The sequence below is a fragment of the Lonchura striata genome, chromosome Z (assembly GCF_050655825.1).
Source record: "Lonchura striata isolate lonStrDom1 chromosome Z, ASM5065582v1, whole genome shotgun sequence".
In the NCBI taxonomy this organism is placed as follows: Eukaryota; Metazoa; Chordata; class Aves; order Passeriformes; family Estrildidae; genus Lonchura; species Lonchura striata.
The window spans coordinates 17,993,729-18,020,658 of NC_140740.1; the positions used below are offsets into that span (position 1 = coordinate 17,993,729).

The window sequence follows — 26,930 nt, forward strand, 5'->3', positions numbered from 1 at the left end:
TGTAGTTTCAGCACTGCATGAGAACAAATTGATGATTTCTCTATAAATGCTGAAGATTTTTTAAAAATCTGAAGCTTTAGTGGAGTTTGTAAAAAGACTGGGCACCTTACACATAACTGAAAAAAGGAGAACAAAAAATAAAGGAGGAAACATAAGGAACAGAAGAGATAAACACATGAGAGAAGAATACCCCAAGAACTCAAACACAAACTGAAAAAAAAGGATTTTATTGAAAAACAAAACAAATCTCTCCCCATTAAATAATTTCAAATTTCCCATCATTACCACATATTTAAATTTACATGTGTAAGCATTTATCATATGTTTCACTTGATTCTACCTGCGCGGGAAGGACAACAAATTGGAGAGTTGGTGTAGGCATTGAGAAAGACAGTGCCATGTTTTTTCATAAAATTTATGGAAGGTAAATCCACAGTCTGATTCCCTGGCAAAAATGTCAAGCGTCCATCCTGCAATGAAACAAAAGCAACACATAAACAGCATTCATGCAAACTATTAATTAATATATTTGTTACCATGGACTGGTGTTGCTCAAGTGCTGCCAATTCTACACAGGTATGGAAAACAAGGAGTAAGACTGAATCCCAATGTAGATGTGTGCACTAGCACATATTTCTGTGAAATCATCATTGATTCCTCATCCTTTTTAAAGGTTTATCCATACCATTTCTCTGTGAATTTATTTGAAACTATGGACTGGAAAAGGGATCAGAAAGCTAAAGAAAGGCTATTTTCGCACAAAAAACCCACTCACAGTGGTTCCCTTTTGATACTTTCATAATGCTAATTTTGATGCTTTCATAATGCTTATTTAATTTTAATAACCTATTTGTGTAGACATATTTTTCGATCAGTAGCTTAAAATGATTAAAGTTTGAATAGGTAATTTTAGAGTAAAAGATTATCATCACATGAAACCAGGTTTTATGCAGAGTGCTATTATTTCATGTAATTGTGTTTTATCTGTCACTTTTATTCCTTTCCTTGGTTGAATAAGATGTGCCAATACAGCCCCAGCCTCACTGGCTCTTCAGTGAACAGATAGGCGGCAGTCCAACTGTAGTTATAATTGCAGAAAAAAGTAATTCCCAGCATTTGGTTTCTGGCAGAAATACTCTTGGATAACTCAGTATTGTAAAGAGTCACTTCATTTGGCACCAGTAGAGCTAAATGCAGCATCCTAGCCCCTGAACATAGTTCATATCAGAACATGCTAAATGAGCAACCACCTAATCTTGTATACTACTACAAATGGCATCTTGAACAAGCACTCCAGTAGGACAAACTGGAAATACAGCTGTAGTACACAATAAGAACTTGAACAAAACTTTGGGCTGAAAGTGCTCTTTACAAAGTTGTCCTGGCTGAACCCAACCAGGAAAGGTTCCTTTTTGCAGTAGCCAGAAGGGTACATGGCTAAGACATGGAGGTTATTCTGTACCAGCTCATGTCATTTTCCAGAACAGGGGAAGGGGTTCCTTCCAGGTCAAAGTAGTGTGGCAGCCAACAGGTACTGTCGGGCTCTGCATAGTATAGTGGTGAGCATTTGAATGTGAATTGCTCACCTCTCTCGTATATTTTTCTATTAACGTTATTGCTGTTAATGTTCTAGTAAACTGTTATAGCTCTGCTGTTTCTAGTAAATCGTTCTCACCCCAATCTGTGACCTTTTTCTTTTGTGTCTGCAATTTTCTGCTCCAGCCTGCTGCAGAGGAATGGAAGGGGGACAGAGAAGCAAGCAAGTGGCACATGGTTTGGAGCGATTTCATGGGGACACTAAATTGGAGAATACTAAACCATGACAAAAGTACACAACTGCTGGGCAGTCTTGTCAACAACACATTCTTAACTTTCTCCAACAAAGTCTTGTTTGAACAGCTGGAGACAAGAGTGCCTTATATTGATACTGTGATACCATATTCAGTGACACAGCAGTAAAATAACTCCATATTCTTGGTGTCACAGTATGCTCGGTACTGTGACATGACTATTGTTTCTATAGATGACAGGGTATTCAGTCAAAGTAGTAAGCATCTTGAATGGCTGCGAAGTTGGAAGCTCAACATCTATTTCTGGAAATCCATCCCCTAAGAACTGTGTAGGATTTCTAGGTTTTAAAATACCTAAGGAAATAAAAAGCCCAGACCTTTTAACAGCCTGGAGGACTTAAGCTTTTTTTTCCAGAAAAGCTGTTTGTTTCAACAGTACGCTACCCTTCTTGTTCTCTGCTAGCGATGTAATCAAAATGTTTCATCAATTTCTACCTTCAAATCCATCTCAGAAAAAAAGTTTACACAACACATTTCTTTTACTATACTCTTCTTTGTACGCACTATGCAAAGATGACACTTTTCAAAAACAGCACCTTGTTATTAATTGTTTACCTAAGAATTCCAGAAACATTGTGAGTTTTGCCTTTCTCTTTTGTAAGGGTTACTGTCGTGGTTTGACACGGAAAGAGAATTTTTTCCGGAAGGAAGAGGTCAATTTGGATATTGACCAATTGAAGGTGGACACGCCTCTGAGAACACAGAGGGGTTAAAAGCAGAATTCCCAGGAGAACTCGCTCTTTTTAGTTTCAGTCAGCGTGCAGTGCAGCCTCTCCCCTGCCCGGCCGTGGCTGGGTGGGGAGGGGAAGGCCCATGGCCTGACTGAGGTGGGCCCAGGGGTGGAGGGACTGGAACCGGGCTGGCCCCTGCAGATGGAAGGGTGGAAGAAATCTGAGATGTCTCCGTTCTCCCCACCAGAGTTTCTCTCCGGAGAGGGAGAGAGAAAGAGACAGCGGCAGTTCTGCCAGCAATTCCACCGCGAGGAAGGAGGAGCGGGGGCGGAACTGCAAGGTGTCCAGCAGTCGTGTGGGAGCCGCAGTCTGGGCATCGAGCCATCCCTGGGAGTTCGGACTTTTAACCCTTCCTTGAGAAATTAAAGCTTTGTGAATTTTCCTGTCTCCTCTTTTAGTTTGAAAGAGAGGAAGAGAGAAAACTTAGACCCTGGGATGTTAGAAGGAGGAATTCTAGATGGGAGGGGGACAAAGAGTGGCTTTTGGCTGGACTTTTCCGTGTTAGCCACAACCTGAACTAATCTTCTCCTCCAAGAGAAACTGTGTTTTAGGAAGATGCTAGTAAGTCAAGAGACCTGCTTCAGCTGAGAAAAAGACAAAAGTAGAGTGAACGGAGAAAAGGTTAGGGAGTTTGTGATGGCGCCCCCGCTCCTGGAAAGGAAAGAGAAGAAAGAAAGATCTCTATTCTTGAACCCTCAGCCCCAGGGGAAATGGAAAAAATAGGGGGGACTGCGGTCCCAAACATTGAAAAACTGAACTGTTGTTTTCCCCCCTCTTGGCAGGACATCCTTGAAACGAAAAATCCTAAAAGCAGTCTGTCCATCCATGGATTAATGGTAAGAGCACTGTGCATAAAAAAGAAAAAAGTCACCATAGCAAACTTTTCTCCGGGCAGTGCCATGTGTGACATGGAAGCACAGGATGTGGAGTTGTGTTTTCTTGGGGGGTTTGTGGCACAGGAAAGACTCTGTTCCCTCGAAGGGCTAAATATCAATTGTCTGGAAGGTAGAAACCTGATTAGAGCCCAGATTGTGTCTCACTGTAGTTTGTTAGAGTTGGGTGGTGGGAGGAGGAATGCTTTGCAAAGTTTTCATTTAATCTTTGTGTAGTTTTTATTTTATTTTCCCTTCTTTTTCCTTTTTGTAGTAATACCTTAATAAAGTTTTTTTCCTATTATTAAACTTAAGCCTGCTTTGCTCTATTCTAAATTCTACTTCACAGCATTCAAGGGAGGGGTCACATTTTCATAGGGGCACTGGCATTGTGCCAGTGTCAAACCATAACAGTTACCTCATTAATCTCTGTAATATTGTTTCTGAGAATCTTCCCGCTTAAAGGAGACATATAAAAGTTCACCTAATGTTTGTCTGCAGCATCTGCTAGCATCTGGATATAAAACAGACATTGACTAGCCCTCAGGATCTTAAATACTGTAATTTTAACTATTGGTAAATAGACTTTTAGCAAAAGCTGAAAATTTGGAGAAAAAGACACGCATTATTTTGGAATATTAAGAGAGACTATTTACTGAAAATAAAATTAACAGAGAAGGAAGGAAATCAATAAAGAGCTATTACATAAATAAAGAAGGAACTATTTCTTTATCTTTGAAATCACAATGAATGTGTTTAAAGATAGGGTTTGAAAAAAGATAATACATGTTTACCAAATATTAAATATAATATAATGTTTAATTTTAGGAAAAATTCATCCTAAGAAAAACAGGCAGCAGGCAAGAAGCCAACGGCTTTTATCTGTGCAGTCAGATAGAAACCCAAGGGATCAAACTTCCTCAATAGTGAAAGAGAAGTGATGAAACGTGAAAGCACCTGGAGCTTAACACCACGGAGCTTATGTCTGATTCCACAAAGTGTTAGATGAGTTAGAGTAATAAAGGCTCCTCAGAGTAAAACACATCAAAGCACTTCCAGTGTGCTGGTGGGCACAGCGAGAAAACTGTGAAGATACTGCAAGGATTATATTTGTGAGTGGAAAAATTTGCGTCTGAAGGGTAAACCAAATACATTAATAAATCACTGTAATGAAGCCGCTAGATGCCTACTGCTATAGATATGTCTGACCAGTTTACTGTGTTGTTATACCTTTTAGGCGCCTCAATAAACCAATATTTGGTGCTCACTAAGTCAGTAATTTCATCTGTGATTCTAGAAAGTCGCTATCCCATTTGCTGTGGAGAGTAGCAGGGTTTAGTGACCTTGCTTGCCATTAGGCTTTTCAAGCGAACCGAAGAGTAATTCACTTTACACACCAGCCCCGTTCCAGTGGCGGCTGCCCTGCCACCCAGTCCTGCTGGCACGCCCCGCTCCGGGGCCACAGGCTGTATCACAGCAGGCGGTGGGAGCAACCTGCGCAGAGGTTTTCGGCTGCTGTGAAGGCTGTGATGTGAGCACGGGGCAGCCTTTCGGGAAGGGGCTGCGCTCGGTTCGGGGACCGGCGCGACCCCCGGGCCGGAGCGCCCCGCCGCACGGCCGCGCCTCCCGCGCAGCCAGCTCCCGCCTGCGCATGCGCGGCCTCTGGCCGGGCAGTGCACCCCCCCGGCCGCGCTGCCTCATCCCCGGCAGTTCCGTCCCGGCCACCGCCAAGGATGGCCCCCCACCCCCAACCCTTACCGGTGAGGGCGCCCTTCCGCGCCCCGATCACTCACCAAGGAGTCGCAGGCCACCAACACCACGTTAGATCGGGGCTGGTCCCCCGGGGCAGCGGGCCGCGGCCTTGCTCCCGCCCTGGCGGCCGTGAGGAGCAGCGCCAGACCGGCTAGCCCCAGCGGTCTGCCGTCTTGCATCGCCCTGGCCTGCAGCTCTACCCGAGAGCAGCGGCAGCTCCGAAAGCAGATTCCGTGTCTCTGGCCACAACGTAAGAGTTGAGGCTAGCCGCTGACTGCGGCCTACAACTCCCACAGTGCCCATGGCGGCGGCCTGTAACTCCCAGCATGCCCCGGGAGCGGAAGTGCGTCTCCTGCGGTGCCGCAGGTCGCGGTGCGGCGCTGCCCCTCGGCGCGGTGGGGCCCGGCCGGGAGCGGCGGCGGCTGGAGGTGCGGCGGGAGCGGCTGCCGGGTGGTCGGTGGCGGGTGGCGACGCGCCGTGCCGAGCCGTGCTGGCCTGGCTCGGCCCGCCTCGGCTTTCCCTGCCGGCCTGCGGGCGGGGATTGCCTCCCCAGGCGGTTCGCCGCCCCATCCGCGGGTCCCCGACCCCCCCCGCAGGCCGGGCTAGCTGGCCTCGCTCTGCGGCCGCTGTCCAGTTTTGCGAAGGGCTGTTTTGCCTGTAGGTGACGGTGCGGCGGTGCCCGCGGTGAGGTGCCTTTGTGGTGGCCGAAGCATCTGTTCCCTCGTAGGAAGCAAATTTATTTCCAGGAGCCGCTGAGCAATGCAAGTCCGACAGATTTCTTTATAAGTTCTGAGGAAATCTGAAATTTGATGTTATTCTATGTCCAACCATTCCTTTATTTTTGCTTTGCAGCTTCTAAAAAGTTATTTTGTTCTTCTGCTAGTTGCTTTTTTCATCTTTTTTGGTGCTGGCAGCAGCAGTGTTGTTTCTCAGTTTCATCCTATCTCGGCAACTTTGACTCTGGTGTTTCTAAAGTTCAATGTGGTGTACAACATACACCAAAATAGTGCAAGGTTGTGTTAAAAAGCGTGAATGCCTCTTTGCTGTGTGCCTAAATGCTTTTTTGATTCATGGCAGTTGGTCAGAGGCAGAATCTGCTGTAATTGTGTGTGAAGGGCGGGCCACACCAGGATGTGACAGATAGCCATGGTGCTGCTGTAGAAAGCACACAAGAAAAACCCCGATTCTTGCCAGCCACTGGAACATATTTCTCGGGTAATAGGGTTCTTAAGCACTTAAGCAGGGTTCACTGCGTAGTTTCTTTTTGAACAGGAGCTGCTATGTGTAGCGTGTTTTCTCCTAAGTCTAACTACAGGCTCTTAAAACACCTCTTCTTTAAATTTATCTTAATCTGTAAAAATAGTTTCATTCTTGGATAGCTACTTTGTATCTCTTTGGAACTGTACTTTGTAACTCTTTGGAATAATGACCGAATCCTGCGCTGGAGCAAAATGTGAGTTGTTTTAACCATGCCATCTTTTTAATCATTTTGGCATACTGCACTATATTTCTCTGTTTAAAATAACCTCTGTGCAATAAAGGTATAAACATTTCATACGTGTCAGAATATCTGTTTTTACAAAAACTGATAATATTTTCTTTGTATTTAGCAGCCACAATGTCAAATAAGGAGGTGAAGGCAGCATTAAAGAATGCTAGAGATGCAATAAGAAATAAACAGTATAAGGAGGCCTTAAAATATTGCAAGGTAATTAATTTTATACTTGGAAGGTAAGTTTGGGGCTTTTTGCACATTTTGTTATTTTTCCCATACCTCTACAGCTATATAATAGTGCAGAGCATAGAGTACCTTATTGAAGTGATAGCTGAGATGGATTTTCAGATTTAACTTGATTGATTATTTATGTTAGTTTCCCACATGTAAACTTTCATTCCTTTTCCTTTTGAATTTGTTTACGTGTGGCAATAAGAGTATTAAATTGAGAATGATAGAAATAAAAATCCATTTTTAATCCAGACCTCCTGTGAGTGCTTTAATTGCTGAGCTGGAAATGCAGGTTACTAGCTCAACACTTCAGGAATAAAGCATCCTCTTGCACAAGAAATTGAAGTTACTAATCTTAGCATCTTCCTTAAAATTACTTAACTTCTAATATTGCCATATAAAATAATCCACCAAACTGTAGTGATAAAACTCAGTACATGAATTTATGAGTTACATTTCTTTAATCTGATTTACTTAAAATTGTGTACTTTTAGGCAGTTTTGAAGCAAGAAAAAAACAACTACAATGCTTGGGTGTTCATTGGCCTGGCAGCTGCTGAGTTAGAGCAGCCTGATCAAGCCAAAGGAGCATACAAGAAAGCTATTGAACTTGAACCAAACCAGTTACTGGCATGGCAGGTATGTGAATATTCACTTTTTGTTTCCCTCAGAAGCATCACTATGGAGTTAAATATAGGAATAAAGCAGAGTTAAGACTTACATCTTGTTTTCTTGAGGCCCTTAAGTTCCACAGAAGCTTTGGAGTAGATGAAGTTCCTGTTAGTTGTGTGTCCAATGTAAAATCATGGTGAAGTTTATTTTCAGTAGATTTGGGTTTGTATTTCTTGTGTAGACTATACAGCTGAGACATGCAAGGGAGAACATGGATTGAAACAAATACATAAATAAATGTGTCCACATAAAAATTTCTGTGCTTGTAGCTCAAGAAGGACTTGACAGTTCTTCTCTTACAGAGAGAAAATGTTTTATCTAGTAATCTATTTTTCCAGCTTTCAGCATCAAGGGGATTGTTAATGAATGTTGTTGTTACTTGAAAGCAAAAGTATGCATTTAAAAGAGCTGTGTGGTGTGTGCATTAAGAGCCTATTGCAATATAGATTTACAACCTCCAATTTTTTTATGTATTGATTCATGGAACATAACGTTTCATACTCTGTTGCTGATATCAACAATCAATGCTTTTCTAAGATAATAAGGATTTTAGTATTTTCAGTATAAATGCTATTTTAAAATATAACTCTTGGGGCCTGAATTCAGTGTAAGTTGTAGTATCCTCACTTTTGCAATTAGATTCTGGCTTTCTTAATACAATACTTGGGGATATATATATATATATATATATATATAATTATGTATTTTGCATACTGTATATACAAATATAGTTATAATGCCTAGAGAAGTTTTATATTGTTTTTTGTGCAGACAAGATCAAGTAATAGATACAAGAATTGTTGGTATTAGTTTAGAAAGTGAAGAAAGCTGTTTACTTAATATAAGTAGATTGAGTGGGCTGTGCAGAATTCTGCACAGTGATTACTGCCTTAACACTTGACCCTATTGAAGGCAATGGAATAGGTTTTGTATACAGAACAGCTATCTCTCTCATAAAACGTAAGCATTGTCATCAAATCTTACTTCCTTTACTTCTTTTTGTTGTTTTGTTTGATTTTTTTTTTCTCCTTAAGGGATTAGCAAATTTGTATGAGAAACCCAACCAAACAGATGTCAGAGGAGACTTAGTGGATGTTTACCAAAAACTCTTGGAACTTTATGAAAGGTAAAGGATATTGAATGCCATACATTCAGTTACAAGATTTCCAGTTCAGTGAATGCCATTGGTGATGTACAGCATAGACTTTGGGTTTTTAAAACCTTCTCACATCAGTCCTTTGGCCCTTTTGGTAAGGTTTTCTCTGCTTAGGTAAGGTTTCTTTTTCCTGTTCCTTTTGGTAAAGCAAAAAACTCTCGTAGTTTACTTGTACTTGAGGCTAGTACTTTAGGGAATTCCGTGTTATCCTATTCCTGTCCAAACTCACAGCCGTGCAGCATTTATCTCTGATGGTTCATTGCCTGCATTAATAAGAAGGCTTATTTTTCACTGCTTTAAGATCACAGAATATGTGCCATGTAATTAGTAGAGGCACAGTTTTAAACAAATCTAACTTCACTGTCACTGTAGTTGACTGGAGTGTTTGGTTTTTCCCTTATTTTGAAAACTGATCAAGAAGTCCCTAAAAGCAATTTTTTTTTTTTTTACTCAGAGCAGCAATGAGTAAAACTTATAGGGTGATTTTTAGTATCTATTCTGTATATTAATTTGACAACTGAACTTACTGAAAATTATTTGTCAGAATTTGATAAACATTGCACTGTTACATGAAAAACTTAGCTTGTTTGGGGGAATTTTCTTCCTTTCTAGTGGAGACAAGCAGAAATGGTGTGATGTATGTAACAAGCTTGTGGAACTATACCATCAAGAAAAGAAATATTTGGAGGTAGGTCAAACATTTTCTTACTTCTGACAATCATTTTCCATTTAATCTAACTACTTTTCATCAAGGAATCCCAACTCTTATGGGCCACAGACCACTTAAGATCTCCTTGTGGACCACCACCAGGAAGAACTGATTTTAACTGTATTTTGTCTTTTCCACTGGGTGAGACTTAGATGCAATCCATTAAACTGACAGAACTGGCAGAGACTATTAGTATTGAGACTGAAAGGGCAGAATATCATTCTTCTGTTGTATTTCTAGAAGTCAAAAATGGTATCAAATGCACATTTATGTGCAGTATGTGTGAGTCAAGTGTCCTTTGCCTGGATTGGCTGGTGCTACATGATGATGATCCTTTGACTGGTGGGGTGATCCCTTCCTAGGCTGTTACTTAAGCTTCATTTTAGAGGGTAAGGTGGGATATGTACACAACCTGAACTCAATTGCATATGTCTTATGTACTGCATTCCCAACACAATGATAAGGACATGAAAAGCCTCTTCAGAGCAGCACAAGCTTTGCAGAAATCATTGTGACTCTAGTCAGTACCACAAAGTGAAGTTGTTAAATGTCTTCTTGGTTCAACAGTAATGTTTCCTGCAAGCTCTATAATATTGCTACAGAATGTATATTTTGGAGGCATGCAGTTCACTTTGCTCTTTGCAAAGGCTATTTTCTTATATGGTGGTGCATGATTGTACTCCATGTCAGCTTCCCACCTCTCCTCCAGCAATGGAACATTAAAAATTTTACATAGTGCAGAGTGTGGGGCAGAAAGCTACCAAAGCCTCATTGTACACCAGCTTCTTAAATTAAATTTAATGCTGATAGTTTAGCATATGAAGGCATACTTATTCTATATGGCAGAAGAAACTGAAGTTAGCCTTCAGGATCCTATTTTTTCTTTCCAGTTCTGTTGACTTTTTAATACTGGAATTTCAGTGTGGACTGCTGCTTTTGTTCTCTTTCTGTTTGTAGTGATCTAGACCTTTAGGTCTACTTTTACTGTTGATTTCCTTCAGGAACCAGAGTCAGAATTAATATACTTATAATGTTCTCTAACTTACTGTACCTTGGAAGGTAGAAAGGTCCCACACAATTTGCTATTTATTTAATCAGAAAGCAGGTAAATCTGGGTTACTGTAAATGTTACTGTTGTCTACCCTAGAGTGATAGAGTTTGATACCAAAGGGTATCAAAGGGTACCCCCAAGGATGAGGGGTTCTACTGTGTCTGTGCACTTGTGGCAAAGAAATAGGATGGCAGGATCTCCTTTCTGAGCAAGGACGGAAGTAAGATAATGGGAGGACATCTGGCTTAGGAATGCAGCTGCTGCCTAAACAAGAGTATAAAAAGACTGAACCAGAGGAAGGATTTTTGTTAATAAGCAATTATAATATGTATATGGTGACGGTGTATAAGCAACACATTTGCAGAGGATCAGAATGCACGCCAGGTGGAGCAGTCCTCCTTGCATCCCTTACCCAGTAAACAATGCCAATTTCTAAAAAGCTACACTGGTGTTAAGGAGCTAATTTACCCAGTTTTCAGCAAATTTTGGTGACAAGTTGACTGCTTGTAACGGACTTTCAGCTCTTTAAAGAATAATGAGCATGGATCATTTGTTTCTGTTGACAGGTGGCTGAAACTTGGCAGAAACTAATAAGGATGAAACAGGAGGAAGGTGCAGAAAAGGCTGAGCTTCATCACCTCTGGAAGAAGATGATCCAGTTACTGAAAGACAGTACAAAGAACCAGGATAATAATACTGGACAGTTGGTAATGTTTCTCACTCCTTATTCAGCTAGGTACATGTATATGTCCAGAGCAACTAGTAATTGAAGGTTGTTTATCTGAGTTGACTGTCTCAATGTTCAGAGATACTAAACTTCTGAGGGAAAGTTGGGCAGTTTTACCTTCTGACAGAAACAGCAACTATGCAGCAGCCTGAGCTGAGCCTTAGGTGCAGTGAGTCACCTAAGTTCTTCACAAATTGTTCTAGCATGGTTTATCCTACAGGGTGTAGTCCTTCAGTATCAGTCTGCATGGGTCCTTTTTTTGCTCTCGCGTATTCTCACTCCTCTCTCTGCCTGTAATAGCTGTTGCACTGGTTTCTTTCCCTTGTTGAATCTGTTACCCCAGAGGCACTCCCAGCATTGCTGATGCTCTTGTCCTTAGCCAACAGCATGTCTGTCTTGAAGCCAGGTAGCATCAACTCTGTTGGACATGGGGAAATTTTCTAGCAGCTTCTCATAGAGCCCTCTCCACTTGGCCTCCCACTAGCAAAGTTTTGCCACACAAAACCAATACAGATGTTCTTCAAAACAACAAACTTCCCCCTGCTTTCAGACAAGTAGGAAGAGATGGATTTGTGAGGTTTTTCCATTTCTTTGTAGCTATTCTTTATCTGAGCTAGGAATGTCTTAGTTCATTTTTTTTTCTGCTTTAGATATTAAACTTTAAGTTGTTAGGAAAGTGTCAAAGCTGATTGAAACCAAACAGAACAATCATGAGTTTTATTCATCCTGTGTTCTCTGTGGACAAAGTTAATTTTGTTTTCTCTGATTTATCTATGTTCTTGGAAGATTAACCTCCTTCAGCATGAAAGGTGGAAATTTCTCATCTCCAGTCCACTAGATAGCAGTGTTTCAGAAAGCAAAAAATACAAATAGAAGTTATTTCAGATGGCAGAAAATTGGATCTGGATCTCTGCTTTTGAGAAGGCAAAGGTTTTGACTTACAAGCTAGCATAGAAAAGGGGTGCTTCAGGCAGCACTGCTTTCTTTTTTGGAAAGAAAAAATAACTTTAAAATATTTTTAAAATAGCATAAATTTCAGGAATAGGTTTCACTTGCAAATCTACAGCTTACTGCAGTTTTGAATAAAGCACCTGAACCTGGAAGGATGTGGACTTGACAGCAACCGACTTCAGTTTTTCTCTAGTGACAAGATACGTACAACTTTCTGTTTAGCATGCTTGCTTTGTAAGCCTGCACTCTGGTGCCTGTGTTCCCAATATCTAAAGAGTCAAGAAAAAAAAGACTAGACGTCTAGACCAGAGTGGAGAAAAAGGCTGACAGCTAACCTCACAGGATAGTAACCTAATTTCCTTCTTTGAACTGGGGTTAGGTTTGAAGAAGAATGTATGTTTTTAAAAATTTTACCTTCCTTATACCATCTCACATTTTGTGTTATCATATTATTGCTTCATCTTGTACTCTACAATTTAGATGCTGAGTGCTGCTTCATGATAAGAAACCTGCTTCATGTCTTTCTCTGTTCATAACACTAGTATAAACTTTATGAGTAGAACCTAGGTGATAACATGTAACTGTCCACTTTAATATGGAAGGGTTGGAAAACATGTCCTCTAAGGAGCAGATAATTTTGGGTTTTCCTAGTTTGGTGGAGACTGAGGGGTGCGCTCTTACTGTCTGCAGCTTCCTGAGCTGGGGAAGTGGAGAAAGAGGTGCTGAGCTATTCTTTCTGGCATCTAGTGATAGAATGTGTGTGGCTGGTTCCAAGGACTTGACATGTGGCAGCATTTCTTTGCCAAAAGGATGGTCAAACATTGAAGCAACCTTCCTAGAAAGTCAGTTGACACCCCAAATCTGTCAGCATTCAAGAGGCATTTGGCCAATGCCCTTATTAAACATGCTTTAGCTTTTGGTCAGATCTGAAGTGCTGACGCATGTGGATTAGATGATTGTTGTATGCTCCTTCCAACTGAAATATTCTATTCTATGAAGATAATATTTCCCTAGAATAATTTTTTTTTCACTCCTGGTTTTTTGTCAGCTTTTGACTGCATTTGAACATGCGCTTCACTCTGCTGACCCTGTTCCTGGTGAAGACCACCAAAATCTTTACAAAGACTTCATACAGTGCTTGTCAAAAGTAAGGTTATGTTAAAGTGTCTTTCTAATAAGAAAGTAGATGTATTATTTCACATCTGAGAACTCACACAAATGACTGTTTACTCTTTTTTCTTTTCAAGTTTCCTCATGAAGTAGCTAGGTTGGAAAAGGCCTGTCATGATATGATGGTTTTGTACCCTACTATGAGTTACCCTTTGGAAGTACTTTGCTTGCACTTTGTTCAGTCAGGTGAGTAGAATAAATGTAGGCATTTCTGGGGCTTAAATTTTTTAAGTAGTTGATTTTGTGACAATCTGTTTACAAGTTTTTACCTTTCACAAAGAGTGTACAAGTACACTCTTCTGTGTTATGTTTCTGGAAATAAAGTGTTTGATCCTATGACTTGTCATTTCCTTGCCCTGTAACTGAGTAGTGACTCAAAGTAACAAAAATCTGCTGTAAGTGAAGTCCAAGTCTTTGAAGTCTCAAAGAAAAATGCTATACTTGAAGGTAGACTCTCCAGATAAATGAAGATTAGTTTCTTGACCTTTTAATAAAAAATGAAAGTGTGTTAGCCAGTGCTCTGAGGTTCACAATGAACTATGCTTAGGTTATTCTTGACACAGATTCTCTTTCATCACCAAAAAAAAACCCAACACGCCAAAACAAAAACAGAAAAAAACAAAACAAAAGCAAAAACCAAAACAGATAAACATTTGTGAAACTCTATTAGAAAATGTGCCTTGTGGATGTGTTTAGATCTGTATTCTGAGTAAAAATAAGACTCTTTGAGGGAAAAAACCAAACTTTCTGTGTTCAGAAGTGGAGGGATCTGAAACTATGTATTACTATTTTGAGTAATTTACTAAAAAACATTGCAATAGTGTTGGACAGTTTCTCATAAGTTTTAAAGGTAATTATTAGATTTTAGCTTTTCATTTTATTGTTTTAAGGCATCATAAGTTGATTTTATTTCTTTTAAAAACAAGGAAACAAAATCAGAAAAAGAAAACCTCTAGAAATAACTTTCAGCTTGGGTAGAAAAAGGGCTTTTCCTGCTCTGAAGAAATGGAATATAGTAGCAAAATCAAGCAGATGAGAATTTTTCACTTTATTTTGAAAGTATGAAGACAAATGAGGCCCAGACTCGCAATTTGTAGTGCTTGAATATGCTTTCTATTTTGGAGAAATGGACAGAAACTCAAAGTAGAAGGTTAGCACTCTTCTTGTATACTAACACTGACAATATCTCACCGTCTGACAAGCTTCTTGGAGGGGGAAGGATCATGCTTATGTTTTAGCTGGGCTGTTTGTTTAGATTGAAGTCATGTGTTTTAATCCTTCATGTCCTGCACTTCTCATAAGCTTGTTAATTTAGATGCATGGTAAAGTCACCTTTAGCAAATGCAGATGAAAATAAGTATTATGCCACGTGAATCAATAATTTCTTAAGGAAAATAATAGTTTGAAAGTTGTTGCAAGAAGTCACAAAGTTTTTGTAAATACTGCCAAGTCTAGAATCACAGCTACAGACACAAAGCATCAAATGTTAGTGGCATCAGTTAAAATTAATCTCAAACATGAAATTATATGGTTTCACAGCAAGGTACTTTCAGCAAGCTTATCACAGCAAATTGGTAGGTACACAATGTTTCTTCTGGAAGAAAATTAGTTTGATTTATTTGTGGCAGATTTTGACATATGGGCATACAGCTGAACTTATATGAGAAGCATATGAAGGAATTAATATTTATTAATAAAAGACGTAGATGTATTTATTAATAAAGGAATAATTTAACTAAAGTGGTTATTCAGGTTTCAGACTGTCAGTTTATTTTGTGGTCACGGTACTGAGTATTTAGATTACTTTGTGGTTTTTTAATGGGATAGAGAGTGATAAGTGTGTAGTGCCTTTGGAAAATCACTTTGAACTCAAAAGGATAATGATAATTTGCATAGATAAAGTAAGCTGTTGCAGTTATTTTTTTAATCTAAAACCCTACAAAACATGTCTTTTTCTCAAACTAGGTACTTTGTCGGAAAAGGCCCTACACTGTTTCTCTATGCTTTTGGAGATGGATGCAAACAGTGGTCCAGGCATTATTTGTTTTGGTATAAAATGCCTCAAAGAAAATAAATACAAGGAGGCTGTTAAGAGTCTTACTGAAGGTAAATGTGTAATATGAGATGTCAGTAGTCTGTAACTTGAACACCAGCTTATGTTGAAAATTTAGAGAATCTTATTCTTGCACAGTAGTTTGCAAATTCTAAGACCAGCTAGATTTTTAAAAGAACGCTGAACACTGATTGTGTTGAGATTTTTAAATACAGCTTTAAGTATAACATCTCTGAAGCCTTTCATTTATATTATAGTAGCTCTGTAGTGTTTTAAGGTAAATTATTTTTAATCTTACTGTTATTGGGGAAATAACTATATGAAACACTCAATGAAGCAACAGCAGTAAATGAAGGAATGTGGAATTTATGAATTGAAATATAATGCAACCTCTCTAGTAGAGTCACTGTATTTCTCTCCTGAACAAAGATGACTTTTCTCTGAAGTTACTTCATTTTAAGTTGGGTAAAGACTCACACTGAGTATCTAGAAAGAAATATTGTAAGATTTTTTTCTTTTTTGTTGTTGTTTTACAGTAACCATATTTGCTGAAGACTTGGCTTACTCATCTGTAAATTAACTTGCTTGTATTGAAATGGCTAAGCTCTTTCCAAAGTACACATAAGTATACTAGTGGGAAAAAGAAACTGCTCACTCTCACTTTGCTGCTGTGGCAGCTAACAGTGAAAGCTGGGTAGATAATTGGGATGTAGGCATTCATGAGTCAGTCAGACTATGCTGTGATGTCCTGCATTCCTTCTTCTAGATTTAGAATAAGAGTGTTTCTGAAATGGAATTTTGAAATATTCTGCAGTGAAACAACATCTTGCCTAAAATATGAAATAAAAGTTTCATGTGCCTGAGAGCACATGAAGAGGAAAAGGTATTCCTTGGAAAACAAATGCTTCTGGCTGAAGTGGCCATTGTATATTTTGACAAAAGATAGTATTTTATTTTAATTAATATTAAGTTGTTTTTCTGTTTTTACTTTTACATGTAGACTTTACTTACAGCAGAGAGAGTGCAAAGACAAGGTTCTTGGTATAATATTTAAATGTAGAGAGTTTGAAAATAATGTCTCTTCCAATAAGGTATGTGTTTGCATCTTAGGTATGGAGGCTTCCAGGCATTACTTAGTAGTTATACATCAGAAATTTAGTTTTATTAGCGAGTCTTTAGTTAAGGCAGTTTTATTAACAAGTCTTTAATTAAGGCAGAAAGTTTCAGTATATGTAATGTTATATACAAAATTAAGCCTAACTTAAGTGCTTTCTACCTTTTGCCTTGTTGCATGGAGGCCTTTTTTAAGTGTCTTTTTTAAATGCTTACTAGGTTTGCAGAAGACTAACCAGTGTCCAGCAGCGTGGTATTATCTAGCAGAGGCACAGATGAAAATCCATGAACACAGAAACGCTGTCCTGTCCTGCAATCAAGGTAACTGCCTGCTGATTTAAAGAGCAACTGCACTGTTGCACTGCTTTGGGTAGTCCAGCCAATGTGGCCTTTGTGTGGTAGGCTTGAGTTAGCAGTAGTTACAATCCCTTGCTTTTTGCAGTCTCAACCTTGTGCTACCTCTCTTGGTTTATGAGAGCTGAAAAACACCTTATGGTGCTTAGTCTCAGAAACAGAGAAACTACTTGGCTAAGTGGATCCAGAAAGTTGTCTGATGGGTATATTTAGAAGGTTTATATGTTCTGCTGTGCTGCTTCTGTTGGTGGTAGACCAATGTTGGCAAGTGGCAGATTGCCTGAAACCACAAGGGTAGGTGTCACAAATATTTAGCCTGGTAGATAATAATGTTTCAACCTGAAAAACTATTTTTTAATCAAGTTAAGGTAAAATGCAGAAATAATGCGTAGTACAGCTGCATCTGAAGAAACTCACTGAGTGTAAAAGTTCTGCGTGTGCTAGCTGGCAGTAAGAGTAATTATTGCAATCTAGTGATGCATATCTCAACTGAACAGGGCCACTCTCTGGTGGTTATACATGAAGGGGCAGCTGAAGTGGACTTCTTTTGTGGCAGGGAGAAATGCAGTGAAAAGTTTTTAAGAAAGACATGATGTCTTGGTTCAGGGTAAATTTGGGAAAGAACCCCTAAAGTGTTCTTTTAGGAAATAGATTCAATCGGCCCCTCTCTTCAGCTGGTTCGGGAAAGATATCTCTTTGGAGAAAAGTGGAAAAAAACCTCTTTATTAAACAAGCAAACTTAAACAATATTAAACAATAAAACTTCTTGCCACTCCAAGAGAGAGACAAACTCAGAAAAATCCCCCAGGCTGCAGCTTGGCTCACTCAGTCTTTTATTAGTCTTTTTGGTGTTGGAAATGCTGCGGCCCACGCCTGGCCCGCCGGGCCACAGGTGTGAGCTGCTGCTGCTCTTCTGGGTGTTCAGTCTAGAGCAAGTCTAAAGAAAGGGAAAAAACCACAGTCCAGGGAACTTTTTTGCCTCAGCTAGCTAAAACTAACTAGAAAAGCAAAGGAGAGCTCTGTCTCACTGTCTGTATGTCTACAGACAACACAGTCCAGGAGCAGGAATGTGGAGGAGGAATGTAGTTCTTGAAAACAAACGCTGCACTTCTTACCCCCCCTCTTTTACTCTTGGAACAAGCTTTAAAGGTGCAAAACTTATTACTTAACATAAACAGGGCAGACAATTGGAAATAAAAGCATCATACAGTCAATCTAGGACACTTGAAGAAGTAAAAGTGGCTGAACAGACCAGGCCAAATGATTGTGGGAAATCAAGGGAAAGTACTTCCTGGCAATGAGAATTCAAAAGACCAGTAAACTTGGGTGGGGGAAAAATGAAAACTCAACAAAAATAGGTAAAAAAGAAGTTTATTGGAGAAGGAATAAAAATGAGGAAATTCTTTTCCATCTGTGTTCAGCATGGAAGATCTCAGAATAACTTTATACCATGACCCTTCTTTTCAGCAGCTTGATCTAACAACTTGTCTATAATTACAGTTAATAGCAATGTATGTAAAGCAAGACAAGAAAACATAGCACTAAGGAACGTATATGAAATACCAACTTAAGAACTGACTGAGATGAAAATGCTGAAGGTTTAAGTGGTTTCCATAATTGCTTGCTGAAACTGTCTTGGCATCCAAATACTTGGAAATAGGTAGCATGGCTCTGAATTTTAAAAAGGAATGTTCAGGGAAAACACAGGTCTGGTATATTTAGTAGTTGAAATAATGTATAGTGAAACAATAGAGTAAAAGAAAAATATTTTGGGGTAGACAGCATGGCCTTTTTAAAGCTGCTAATTTAAAACTCCTTCAAGGAGCTCATGAGCTCATAAATAAAGGAGTTTGCCAGGTGGTAGTTGGTAAGATCCCGTACATGACTTAAGGAAACTGAGTAGCCTTGAGTCAAGAAGCAAAGTTGTAACATTGAGTGTTGGGGTTTTTTGTTTTAAATTAAAAAGTGGAGCACAGTAACAATAACATCTATTTTCAGACTGGAAGGAGGTGTCCCTGACATTTTCACTTATACTTTTGCTGTTTATGAATGCTGAGTAATAAGGTTATAGTTTGCTGCTATGCAGAGTAGACTGCAAAACTTCAGGGTGATTCCCTGAGTGCATAACTGAGTGTTAAGACTATAGAATTTTATTCACTATTTTAAATGTGGAATTATGGAGTTGTGGGAAGAAGCGTTTTCACAAAGCTACCCTACATTCTCACTGAAGAAAAGTGCAGAAGGTCCTCATTCAATATAAAATAATAGGACTGTTTCTTTCCTCTGCTATGCTTTACAGGCAAGTCAAGTATTAGCAGTTTCAGAGAAGTGAAACATACCCTCAACACACAGTGGCTTTAAGAACTTCAGCAGCATAATAAAATCTGCGTGTAGTTTTTGTAATGATCTACCCCATCTCCAAAAAAAAATAAGAGTAGAAGTTAATGGACTAGAAGAGATGGATTAAAAAATGCAGCATATGAGAACAAGTTAAAAACCTGTCAGGTCTTTTTCCAGCCCAAAGAAGAGATAATTTTGAACTCTGTGAAGATGCAAATGATGTGGAATATAAATAAAGATGAAGTGTTAGTTTTTCTGTGTGAGATCTGACTACTGCCAAATGCAACTAAAATGTCAATCTCAGAGCAAACAAAAGAAGTTTTGTTTTTCAATGCAAGAAGTTAAGTTCCTTGCTAAAAGGAACATAACTGTTGATGCAGAAACTTTTCTTGAGTCCAAAACATGTAGAAAGTTGGAGACAATTTTGGGGACACATTGCTTTTTATTTGTCCTGTCTTAGTGGCTGTATCAAATTAGACAACAGCTCATCATACATGAAAATAAATAAATACAATTAATTGAGTTATGCAGGAAAGTTCTTGCCTTGGGAGAATGGTGATGCTCAACAGAGACTTCCATGTCTGAGGTGAGATGATACTGTGTATTCAAACTAATCAGAACTGCATTAAGGGGTAACAAAGTAACTTGTACAGGAACCAAGGTAAATCCCTGTTTTCAGTAGTAGTCTTTCATTTGAACACTGAAATGTGAAACAACTTGTCTATTGAAAGGTCATTTTTTCTTTAGAACTCTAATGAGAAAAATGATAGCACTTCATTTATAAGGCCAGTGGCTAGGAAGCAATCAGTATCCATGCATCTGAGATGACCTCCTAGAATTGACTTAATTGTTAAACTTGAATGAAATAGAGATGTTATGGGACAGTTTCTTATTTATGGGTGAGAGCAGTCTGAATGGTGTTCTATTAGACAGAAAAAAATCTGTAGTTAACCTTGTAGTTAACAAGATTCTAAAATATATTTGGAAGAATGCTGCTCTGTGTACTTTTTCTTTTCTCGTTTAACTTGATGAAAGGTTCTTCTTGTCAACAGCTCTTGAGGCTCTTGGAACTCCTGAGAGTCCTAATCTTCCATGGAAGAACCTTGCCCTTCAGTTGAAAGCAGAGACTTTGATTAAAATAGCTGATGCTGATGCTGCAGAAGAAGCCATTAAAGCACTTGAGCAGGTATTTTTATTGACTAAAATGTTTTGGGGTTTTTTTAAGTATTAAAAAGTGCTCTTTCTGTACTTAAGCTAAGCATTTCTACCCTGGCCTCCTTTCAACTTCGTGGTTTAGACCATTACTACTAGCTGTTGTGTAATTCAAACACTTCTTCTGTCCTTGCTTTTTCAGGCTTTGCTGCAGCTCTTTTTCATCTGCAATTCTAATTTTGGAAGCTGTCACTTTTGACTTTGTCTAGTTTTGCTCACTGTTGCTGGTTTTTTGCTAGTTCTATGCTGTTACCAATCTTAATTTGAATTCATGTTATAATCTCCCATGTCCATCACAAACTTGTCATTAGTCATGAAGAACGTATTACTTTAAAGATTGAATTGTTAAGCTTTGGCAGAAGTTGCTTCCCCTTTTTTTTGTCAAACAGTTTCATTCTTTGTTGTTCTTCATATTTCTGCACCTTTGTCCTTAACAGTCTTCTACTTGCTCTTCATCAGAGTTATTCTAAATCTTCTCAGGGGAAATAGAGAAAACCCCTAAATGCTTTCTTGTCTTTATCTTCATGCAGTGTAACTGCTTCTGACAACTTTGACTTCTTAATGTGGAGAGAGAATAAATTAATTGTGTTTATTTCTTGGAGTTCTAGATTATAGATGGAAGCAGTGATCCAGTGATTTCAGCTCTCAAGGGTCAGGCTTATCTAAACAAAGGTTTAATGAATCAGGCTTCAAAGGTCAGTGCTTTTTGTTATTCCTGTGCACTAAGTACAATTCTTGATTTCATAGAGGAAGTAACTAGGGGAAAATTACATCCTTTTGCAGATTTCAGAAGAGCTTCTCTTGTCCCACCCTGATGTGGCTGAGGCCCATGCTCTAGAGGGTTTCATCCATTATTCCCAAAAGAACTATGAACAGGCAGAAAGAAGGTAGACTTTTGTTTTCTTTCCTCTAACAGGGAATTGTTATGGGATAGTAAAATACAGTGTTTTACAGCTGTTGAGAATTTGTCTAACCTGACTTGTGTTCATTTTGTATAGTTTTCTAAATGCTATTGAAAGAAAGGCTGGAACTGCAGAGTATCATCAGTACCTGGGGCTCACATACTGGTTCATGAATGATGACGCAAAAAAAGACAAAGGAAAAGCACTCACTCAGTTCTTGAAGGTAAAGACTGCTTTAACTGTTGATGTACAATTAGTATTTTCCTACATCAGAAGTCAAATATGGAAAATACACTGACTTGAATAAGTGACTTGAATATTCTCCTTGTTACAATGTATGAACATCCAGAGCCTGCATACTGGGTTCTACTGTGCAAAAAGGAATTGCAGAGAGCTGTGCAGTTACCTTAAATCTTCTGCTTTTGTTTTCCTCTTTTCAACTAATTCTTTAGGCCTTTGAATTGGCAAAACTTAGTGTAATTCCCTCAACCTTTGCCTTGGGGGCTGGAAAGTGGAGGCCTCTAGATATGCAGCATATATCTTTGAAGACTTTTTGAAAGGTGGAGGGCAGAATTCAAATGGAAAAACGTGAAGGAAAAACATTGAGAATGGTGTTAGGGTTTCATTGTCTGTCCAAGGATGTAAGTTGGCAAAGCCCCATAATTTTATATGCTTTTCCTTATCTTTGAGTTTTAAGTAATTGTGGCTTTTTCTCTAAATATAGATCATAACACGAATCCAAAATATTTTGTTTAGGATCTGTATTAGTAACTTGGAAGTATACAAAATAAAACTCAAGGCACTGTAAACTCACTATGTAACTTCATGATAGGTATTGAGAACTCAAATCGTTGCCTGCTGTTCGTACTTTAATAACAGCAGAGTATAGTGGGAAATGTAGTTGAACATTTCTTTTAATTCTAAACCATTTTGTGCAATCTTTATTATTATTGACAAAGCTATTTCCTGCTGCTTGGATGCTGTGGGTTTCTTAACTATAAGCAAATCTACCTAATATATCTAAGAAGGAACTGAAACCTTAGACATGGCTGAAGTTATGATAGGAGTATGAACATAATGATTGAAACAGAGTAGAACATGAAAAATATGAGATGTCATAAAGATTTACTTTCTCCTAGCGCGACTGTTTTAGTACTTTGAGTAGAAAATGTTTTGTGTCATGAGATTTGTAGCAGATTTTCCAGATATCTAAAGCTCAGGTAATCTGTGCAATTTAAAAAAAAAAACAGTTTGACAATTTAAAAAAACAATTTTAAAAAAAGTTAAAAAAAAAAGCTCAAATATGTCCAAGAAGGGGCTTAAAAACATGATAAGCAGAGGCTGAACAAGTTGTTATCACTGCACCTGTCTATGAGTATAATTCTTTAGAATGCTGTCTGATGGTGTGTTGGTATTTCCTTGTAGGCTGCAAAATTGGACAGCTACTTGGGAAGTGCCTTTTATTATCTAGGTAACTACTACAGAGACATTGCTGGGGACAAAAGTAGAGCTCGTGGTTGCTATAAAAAGGCTTTTGAACTGGATGAGACGGATGAAGAATCTGGAACAGCAGCTGTCAACTTAAGTGTGGAACTTGGAGACATGGTACTGAAGATTCAGAATGTTAGATTACTGCTGTTTGTTGTTCTTCTATTAATCCTCCTGTTAGAGGAATTACTTCAGGTTTCCTCTGTATTTAAGATAAGAAAACAAATGTTTTTCATTGCTTAGTAGGTTTTATAGTTGGACTTGTTTCAATTTTTTGTTCCAATTCCAAATTAAATTTATTTGGGTGAAGGGTGGGAGAACCAAGCATTACAGTAGAGTCATCATGTGTGATATAGATGACAGATTTTTTTCAGTAGAGAACATAAAGAGAGATTTGGGAGTTTTTATTTAGCTTGTGCAACTTTTTTTTTTCCATCCTTCACCTTTCTGCTTTGGGGAAAGCATAGAAAGTTACAAGAATATTTTTTAAATGTTTTTTGTTTACTAACTTGGCATTTGGTGCTTTGTTAGGACACTGCTCTGTCAATCCTGAATGAGGTAACTGAAAAAGCAAGACCTGGTACAGCAAAATGGGCCTGGCTTCATCGTGGTCTTTACTACTTGAGAATTGGGCAGCCATCACAAGCAGTGTCTGAGTAAGACAACTGGTGGTTGGTTTAAATACTTTCCTACAAATCCCGATGAAATGGTTTTTGCTTATAGCAAGTTTTCAACATAAGTTAGGTGATTATAGCTTGTACTTAACAAAGGGAAATGGGTCTGAGCAAGCTGTGTTTCTCTTCATTTCTCTTCATTTCTACAATTCACTGAATGTAGTCTTGTTAACATAGCAGTGTTTTGTACTAGCAAGCCTGGTGACAGGCACAGACAAGCTGCTATAACACTGAATAGCCACAGTGAGATACAATTCTTAAAATTGTGTAATGCCCTCTGAAGATAAAAAAGCTATCATGCTTTGTTTAAAAGTTCTATGTAATTGTGAATTTGTGTCCTGAAGTGTATGTATTGTAAAATTAGTGTCCTGAGCACATACAATGAAAGGAAATAATTTATGTTAAATAGTATCACATTTCATTTAATGTATGTCTTGATATCTTCAGTTTGCAGGCAGCTCTCAGGGCTGATCCAAAGGATTCCAACTGCTGGGAGTCTCTAGGGGAGGCTTACTTCAACAGAGGTAGCTACTCAACAGCTCTGAAATCCTTCAGGAAAGCAAGTGAGCTGAACCCAGGGCTCATGTACAGCATTTACAGAGCTGCAGCACTTGAGCAAATTCTAGGCAAATACAAAAATGCTATAGCTACCTATCAACAAATATTAAAGAAGACAGAAGACTATGTGCCTGCACTGAAAGGTAGTATGTCTGAATTTGAAAGTGTTCACTTTTCCTCCCTTTACAAACTGTAGTGTTTCAGTCTTTTGGAGGAGTTTTGGTGTATTGAGGTTTTCTTATATGGAAGGATAGAGTTGTATTTTGGGTATGTAGGGCCGTGAGGTCCCTCACATGAAGGCTAGTTTGTAGTAGTACAAATACCTGAAAAACTCTTAAATCATGATGAATATGAGTGATTATTTCTCTTTCAAGCAAGTATAAAAGGTAGTTAATCCTATGTGGCTACCAGGCCAAATGAGTAGAAGAATTGAAGATACATAGAAGAAGCCATCTAACAGTGCTGCAGTTTTACCTAAGCAGTAAAATGCTGGCTCAACAGGCAGTGAAATCAGACTGCTGATTTTCTTCTGCTCCTGACCATGGATTCCTCACTTCTTTTGTTAGTCTAGTGATTCAGACCCCTCTGAGCTTTTACAAGTAGTAAAAAATAGCAGTGAATCCAAAGAGGTCTCTCAAGTGTTACAGGTGCAAGGGGTAGAGACGTTCAGGATATAGGTAGGAGTAGAAAGAAGTGGGGCAATTGGAATTTCTTCATTATGGGACTATGATTCTGAAGTTATATAATGCAGGGAGTATATGAAATTTTCATTAAAAATGAATAATTGCTCTGTTTGCGTTCTCCCTGCCACTTAGTGTTCAATCATTCTCACCCCATATACCAATCTGAAGAAGGTGCTGTTTGCTGCTTGATGCTATTTTGAATTGGTAATTATTCTTTCATTGAATATAAGGTCTTCTGGTTTCTGGATCAATCTAAACTGTTTCTTGGAAGAGTTAATTCAGAAATGCTGGGTTATTATTGCAACAGTGGGTTTTTAATCTGAAAACGTTACAGTGTGGTTGACTTCTCTACCTTCTTCTGTATAACTCCAGTGATTTTTTTTTTCCATCCTAAAGTGACATGACAAAAGCTCCATAATGGAATTGGAGTGTATTGTATTTAGGCAGTTTTACTAGTTGTTGGGCAAGAAGGTAAGAGCTGACTGCAGCAGCAGTTTGCAAAGGTGCTGTAGAGACCTGTGTATATGCTTATTATTTTTTCAGTGTCTGTAGGTAACAGTTGACAGTGTTACTAGTATTTAAACGGTTCGAGTACTTAAGTACACAGTATCAAGATTCCTCCCCATAGTTGCCTTTATACTTAATGTTTTCTTACGTCTCCCAAGTCTTCTTTCATAAAGGCTCACATTGTAATCTCTGGTTTGCAAGCTATAAATCCTTTTGAGTCTCCAAACAGCTTTCACTTTCCTAGAGACTTCTTATGATGTTTGGTCCAATATTGTAATTTTTGTAGACCTTCTTAAAACTCTCTGAAGTTCTTTGACTGTCCCACCAGTGTTCATTTTCAACTGTTCTAGTCAATTTGAACAGGTTTTGATTTAAGCTGTTGGAAGCATGGTCTCTGGTAGTTGAGAGAATAACTGTGCTGGTGTTACTTCACTGCATCTTTTCAATGTATTTTGATTTTGTGCTACTAAAGAATACTTATTTTTTAGCATATCTTTCGTGTAATTTTAGGGAATAAAATCCATTTTGTTTTTCGATTGCAGAGCATCTTGACATCTGATAAGCTCATGATCTTGGGACTTCTGGGAGGGCCAAGATAAAGACTCATACAAAACATTATTTTGGTATAGGTGCAGGATTACAATAGCATGAGGAGGGTAGCTTCAGTACTGTCAGAATAATCTGAGAATGAATGGCACTTATATCCAGTGACTTACTGACAGACAGAATCACTGCTGGTGCCAGCAAATGTATAAACCAAGCAGTTATTATTTCCAAAATGCTAGAAATTTTTACATGATGCAGTTCCTTTTTCATAGTGGGAATTATTTCCAGTTGTGATGGGTTGACCTTTTCTGCGAATCAGCTGTTCACCAAGCTGCTCTGTCACTCCTCTTCTCAGCAGGATGTGAACAGAATACAAAATAAGATTGAAGAAACGTATGGGTCAAGATAAATGCAAAGACCACATGAAGAAGCAAATGAAAACAAAATTTATTCTCCACTTCCTACAAGCAGGCAATGTCCAGTTAACTTCTGATGAAGTAGGACTTCAGTCTGCCTAGTCATTGCTTCAGGAAACAAATGTGATAACAAGTGCCCCCCCCCACCCCCGCCACCCCCCCACAGTCTCTTCCACATTTATCGCAGCATTTATGGCTGAACAGATGTGATGTGGTATGGAATATCCCTCTTGTCAATTTAGGTCAGCTGTCCTGGCTGTGTCTATTCTCAGGATTTTGACCACCTCCAGCCTACTGCTGAAGCACAGTTTTGTAAACACTGCCTTGATGCTGTTCCAAACATTGTTCATCAGCAGCCAGAACACTGGTGTCCTATCAGCACCTTTCAGCTACCAATGCATAGCACAGCATGAACATTGATACTGGGCAAGTTAACTTCATCTCATCCAGACTCAGTACACCATATGAAGTAAATTCTTATATAAATAGGATTAAATAATGTTCGCCTCTGGTTTTCTTCATTGAAGACTTCCCCTTTTGCCCACCCTGACAATCTTTATTCTTTTTATTTCTCAGGATTGATTTTTGACACATGTAAACTGCAAGTTGGTGTATTTATCAAAGATGTAATGATGCAGATGTCTCAGGAGGGGTTTACATAGTATTTGAAGATAAATCCAAAGCTTAAATTATATTTTTTTATAATTAATGAGGTTTA

General features: G+C 38.7%; 2 protein-coding genes across 13 annotated transcripts in view; one reads left to right on the plus strand and one right to left on the minus strand.

Moving 5' to 3' along the window:
- ARSK (arylsulfatase family member K) overlaps window positions 1–5,502 on the minus strand; it is a 34,232-nt gene extending 28,730 nt beyond the window's left edge. The window contains exons 1-2 of one of the 2 annotated variants that reach the window (XM_021541529.4): window positions 5,247–5,502; window positions 341–470 (exon numbers count right to left, since the gene is read on the minus strand). In XM_021541529.4, coding sequence (XP_021397204.1) covers window positions 341–470; window positions 5,247–5,384 — 268 coding nt within the window. In that variant the 5' untranslated portion in view covers window positions 5,385–5,502. The remainder of the gene's footprint in view (window positions 1–340; window positions 471–5,246) is intronic. The other variant, XM_085566227.1, reaches the window with a different exon arrangement.
- SKIC3 (SKI3 subunit of superkiller complex) overlaps window positions 5,477–26,930 on the plus strand; it is a 48,159-nt gene continuing 26,705 nt past the window's right edge. For 3 of the 11 annotated variants that reach the window (XM_021541531.3, XM_085566225.1, XM_085566226.1), the window contains exons 1-17: window positions 5,477–5,633; window positions 6,816–6,913; window positions 7,426–7,569; window positions 8,637–8,728; window positions 9,371–9,446; window positions 11,085–11,225; window positions 13,245–13,343; window positions 13,444–13,552; window positions 15,332–15,472; window positions 16,752–16,853; window positions 20,279–20,412; window positions 21,047–21,133; window positions 21,222–21,325; window positions 21,437–21,563; window positions 22,766–22,945; window positions 23,360–23,484; window positions 23,950–24,203. In XM_021541531.3, coding sequence (XP_021397206.3) covers window positions 5,507–5,633; window positions 6,816–6,913; window positions 7,426–7,569; window positions 8,637–8,728; window positions 9,371–9,446; window positions 11,085–11,225; window positions 13,245–13,343; window positions 13,444–13,552; window positions 15,332–15,472; window positions 16,752–16,853; window positions 20,279–20,412; window positions 21,047–21,133; window positions 21,222–21,325; window positions 21,437–21,563; window positions 22,766–22,945; window positions 23,360–23,484; window positions 23,950–24,203 — 2,140 coding nt within the window. In that variant the 5' untranslated portion in view covers window positions 5,477–5,506. Of the gene's footprint in view, window positions 5,634–5,720; window positions 6,659–6,815; window positions 6,914–7,425; window positions 7,570–8,636; window positions 8,729–9,370; window positions 9,447–11,084; window positions 11,226–13,244; window positions 13,344–13,443; window positions 13,553–15,331; window positions 15,473–16,751; window positions 16,854–20,278; window positions 20,413–21,046; window positions 21,134–21,221; window positions 21,326–21,436; window positions 21,564–22,765; window positions 22,946–23,359; window positions 23,485–23,949; window positions 24,204–26,930 lie in introns of those variants that run through there. The other 8 variants (XM_077790132.2, XM_085566221.1, XM_085566223.1 and 5 more) reach the window with 8 other exon arrangements.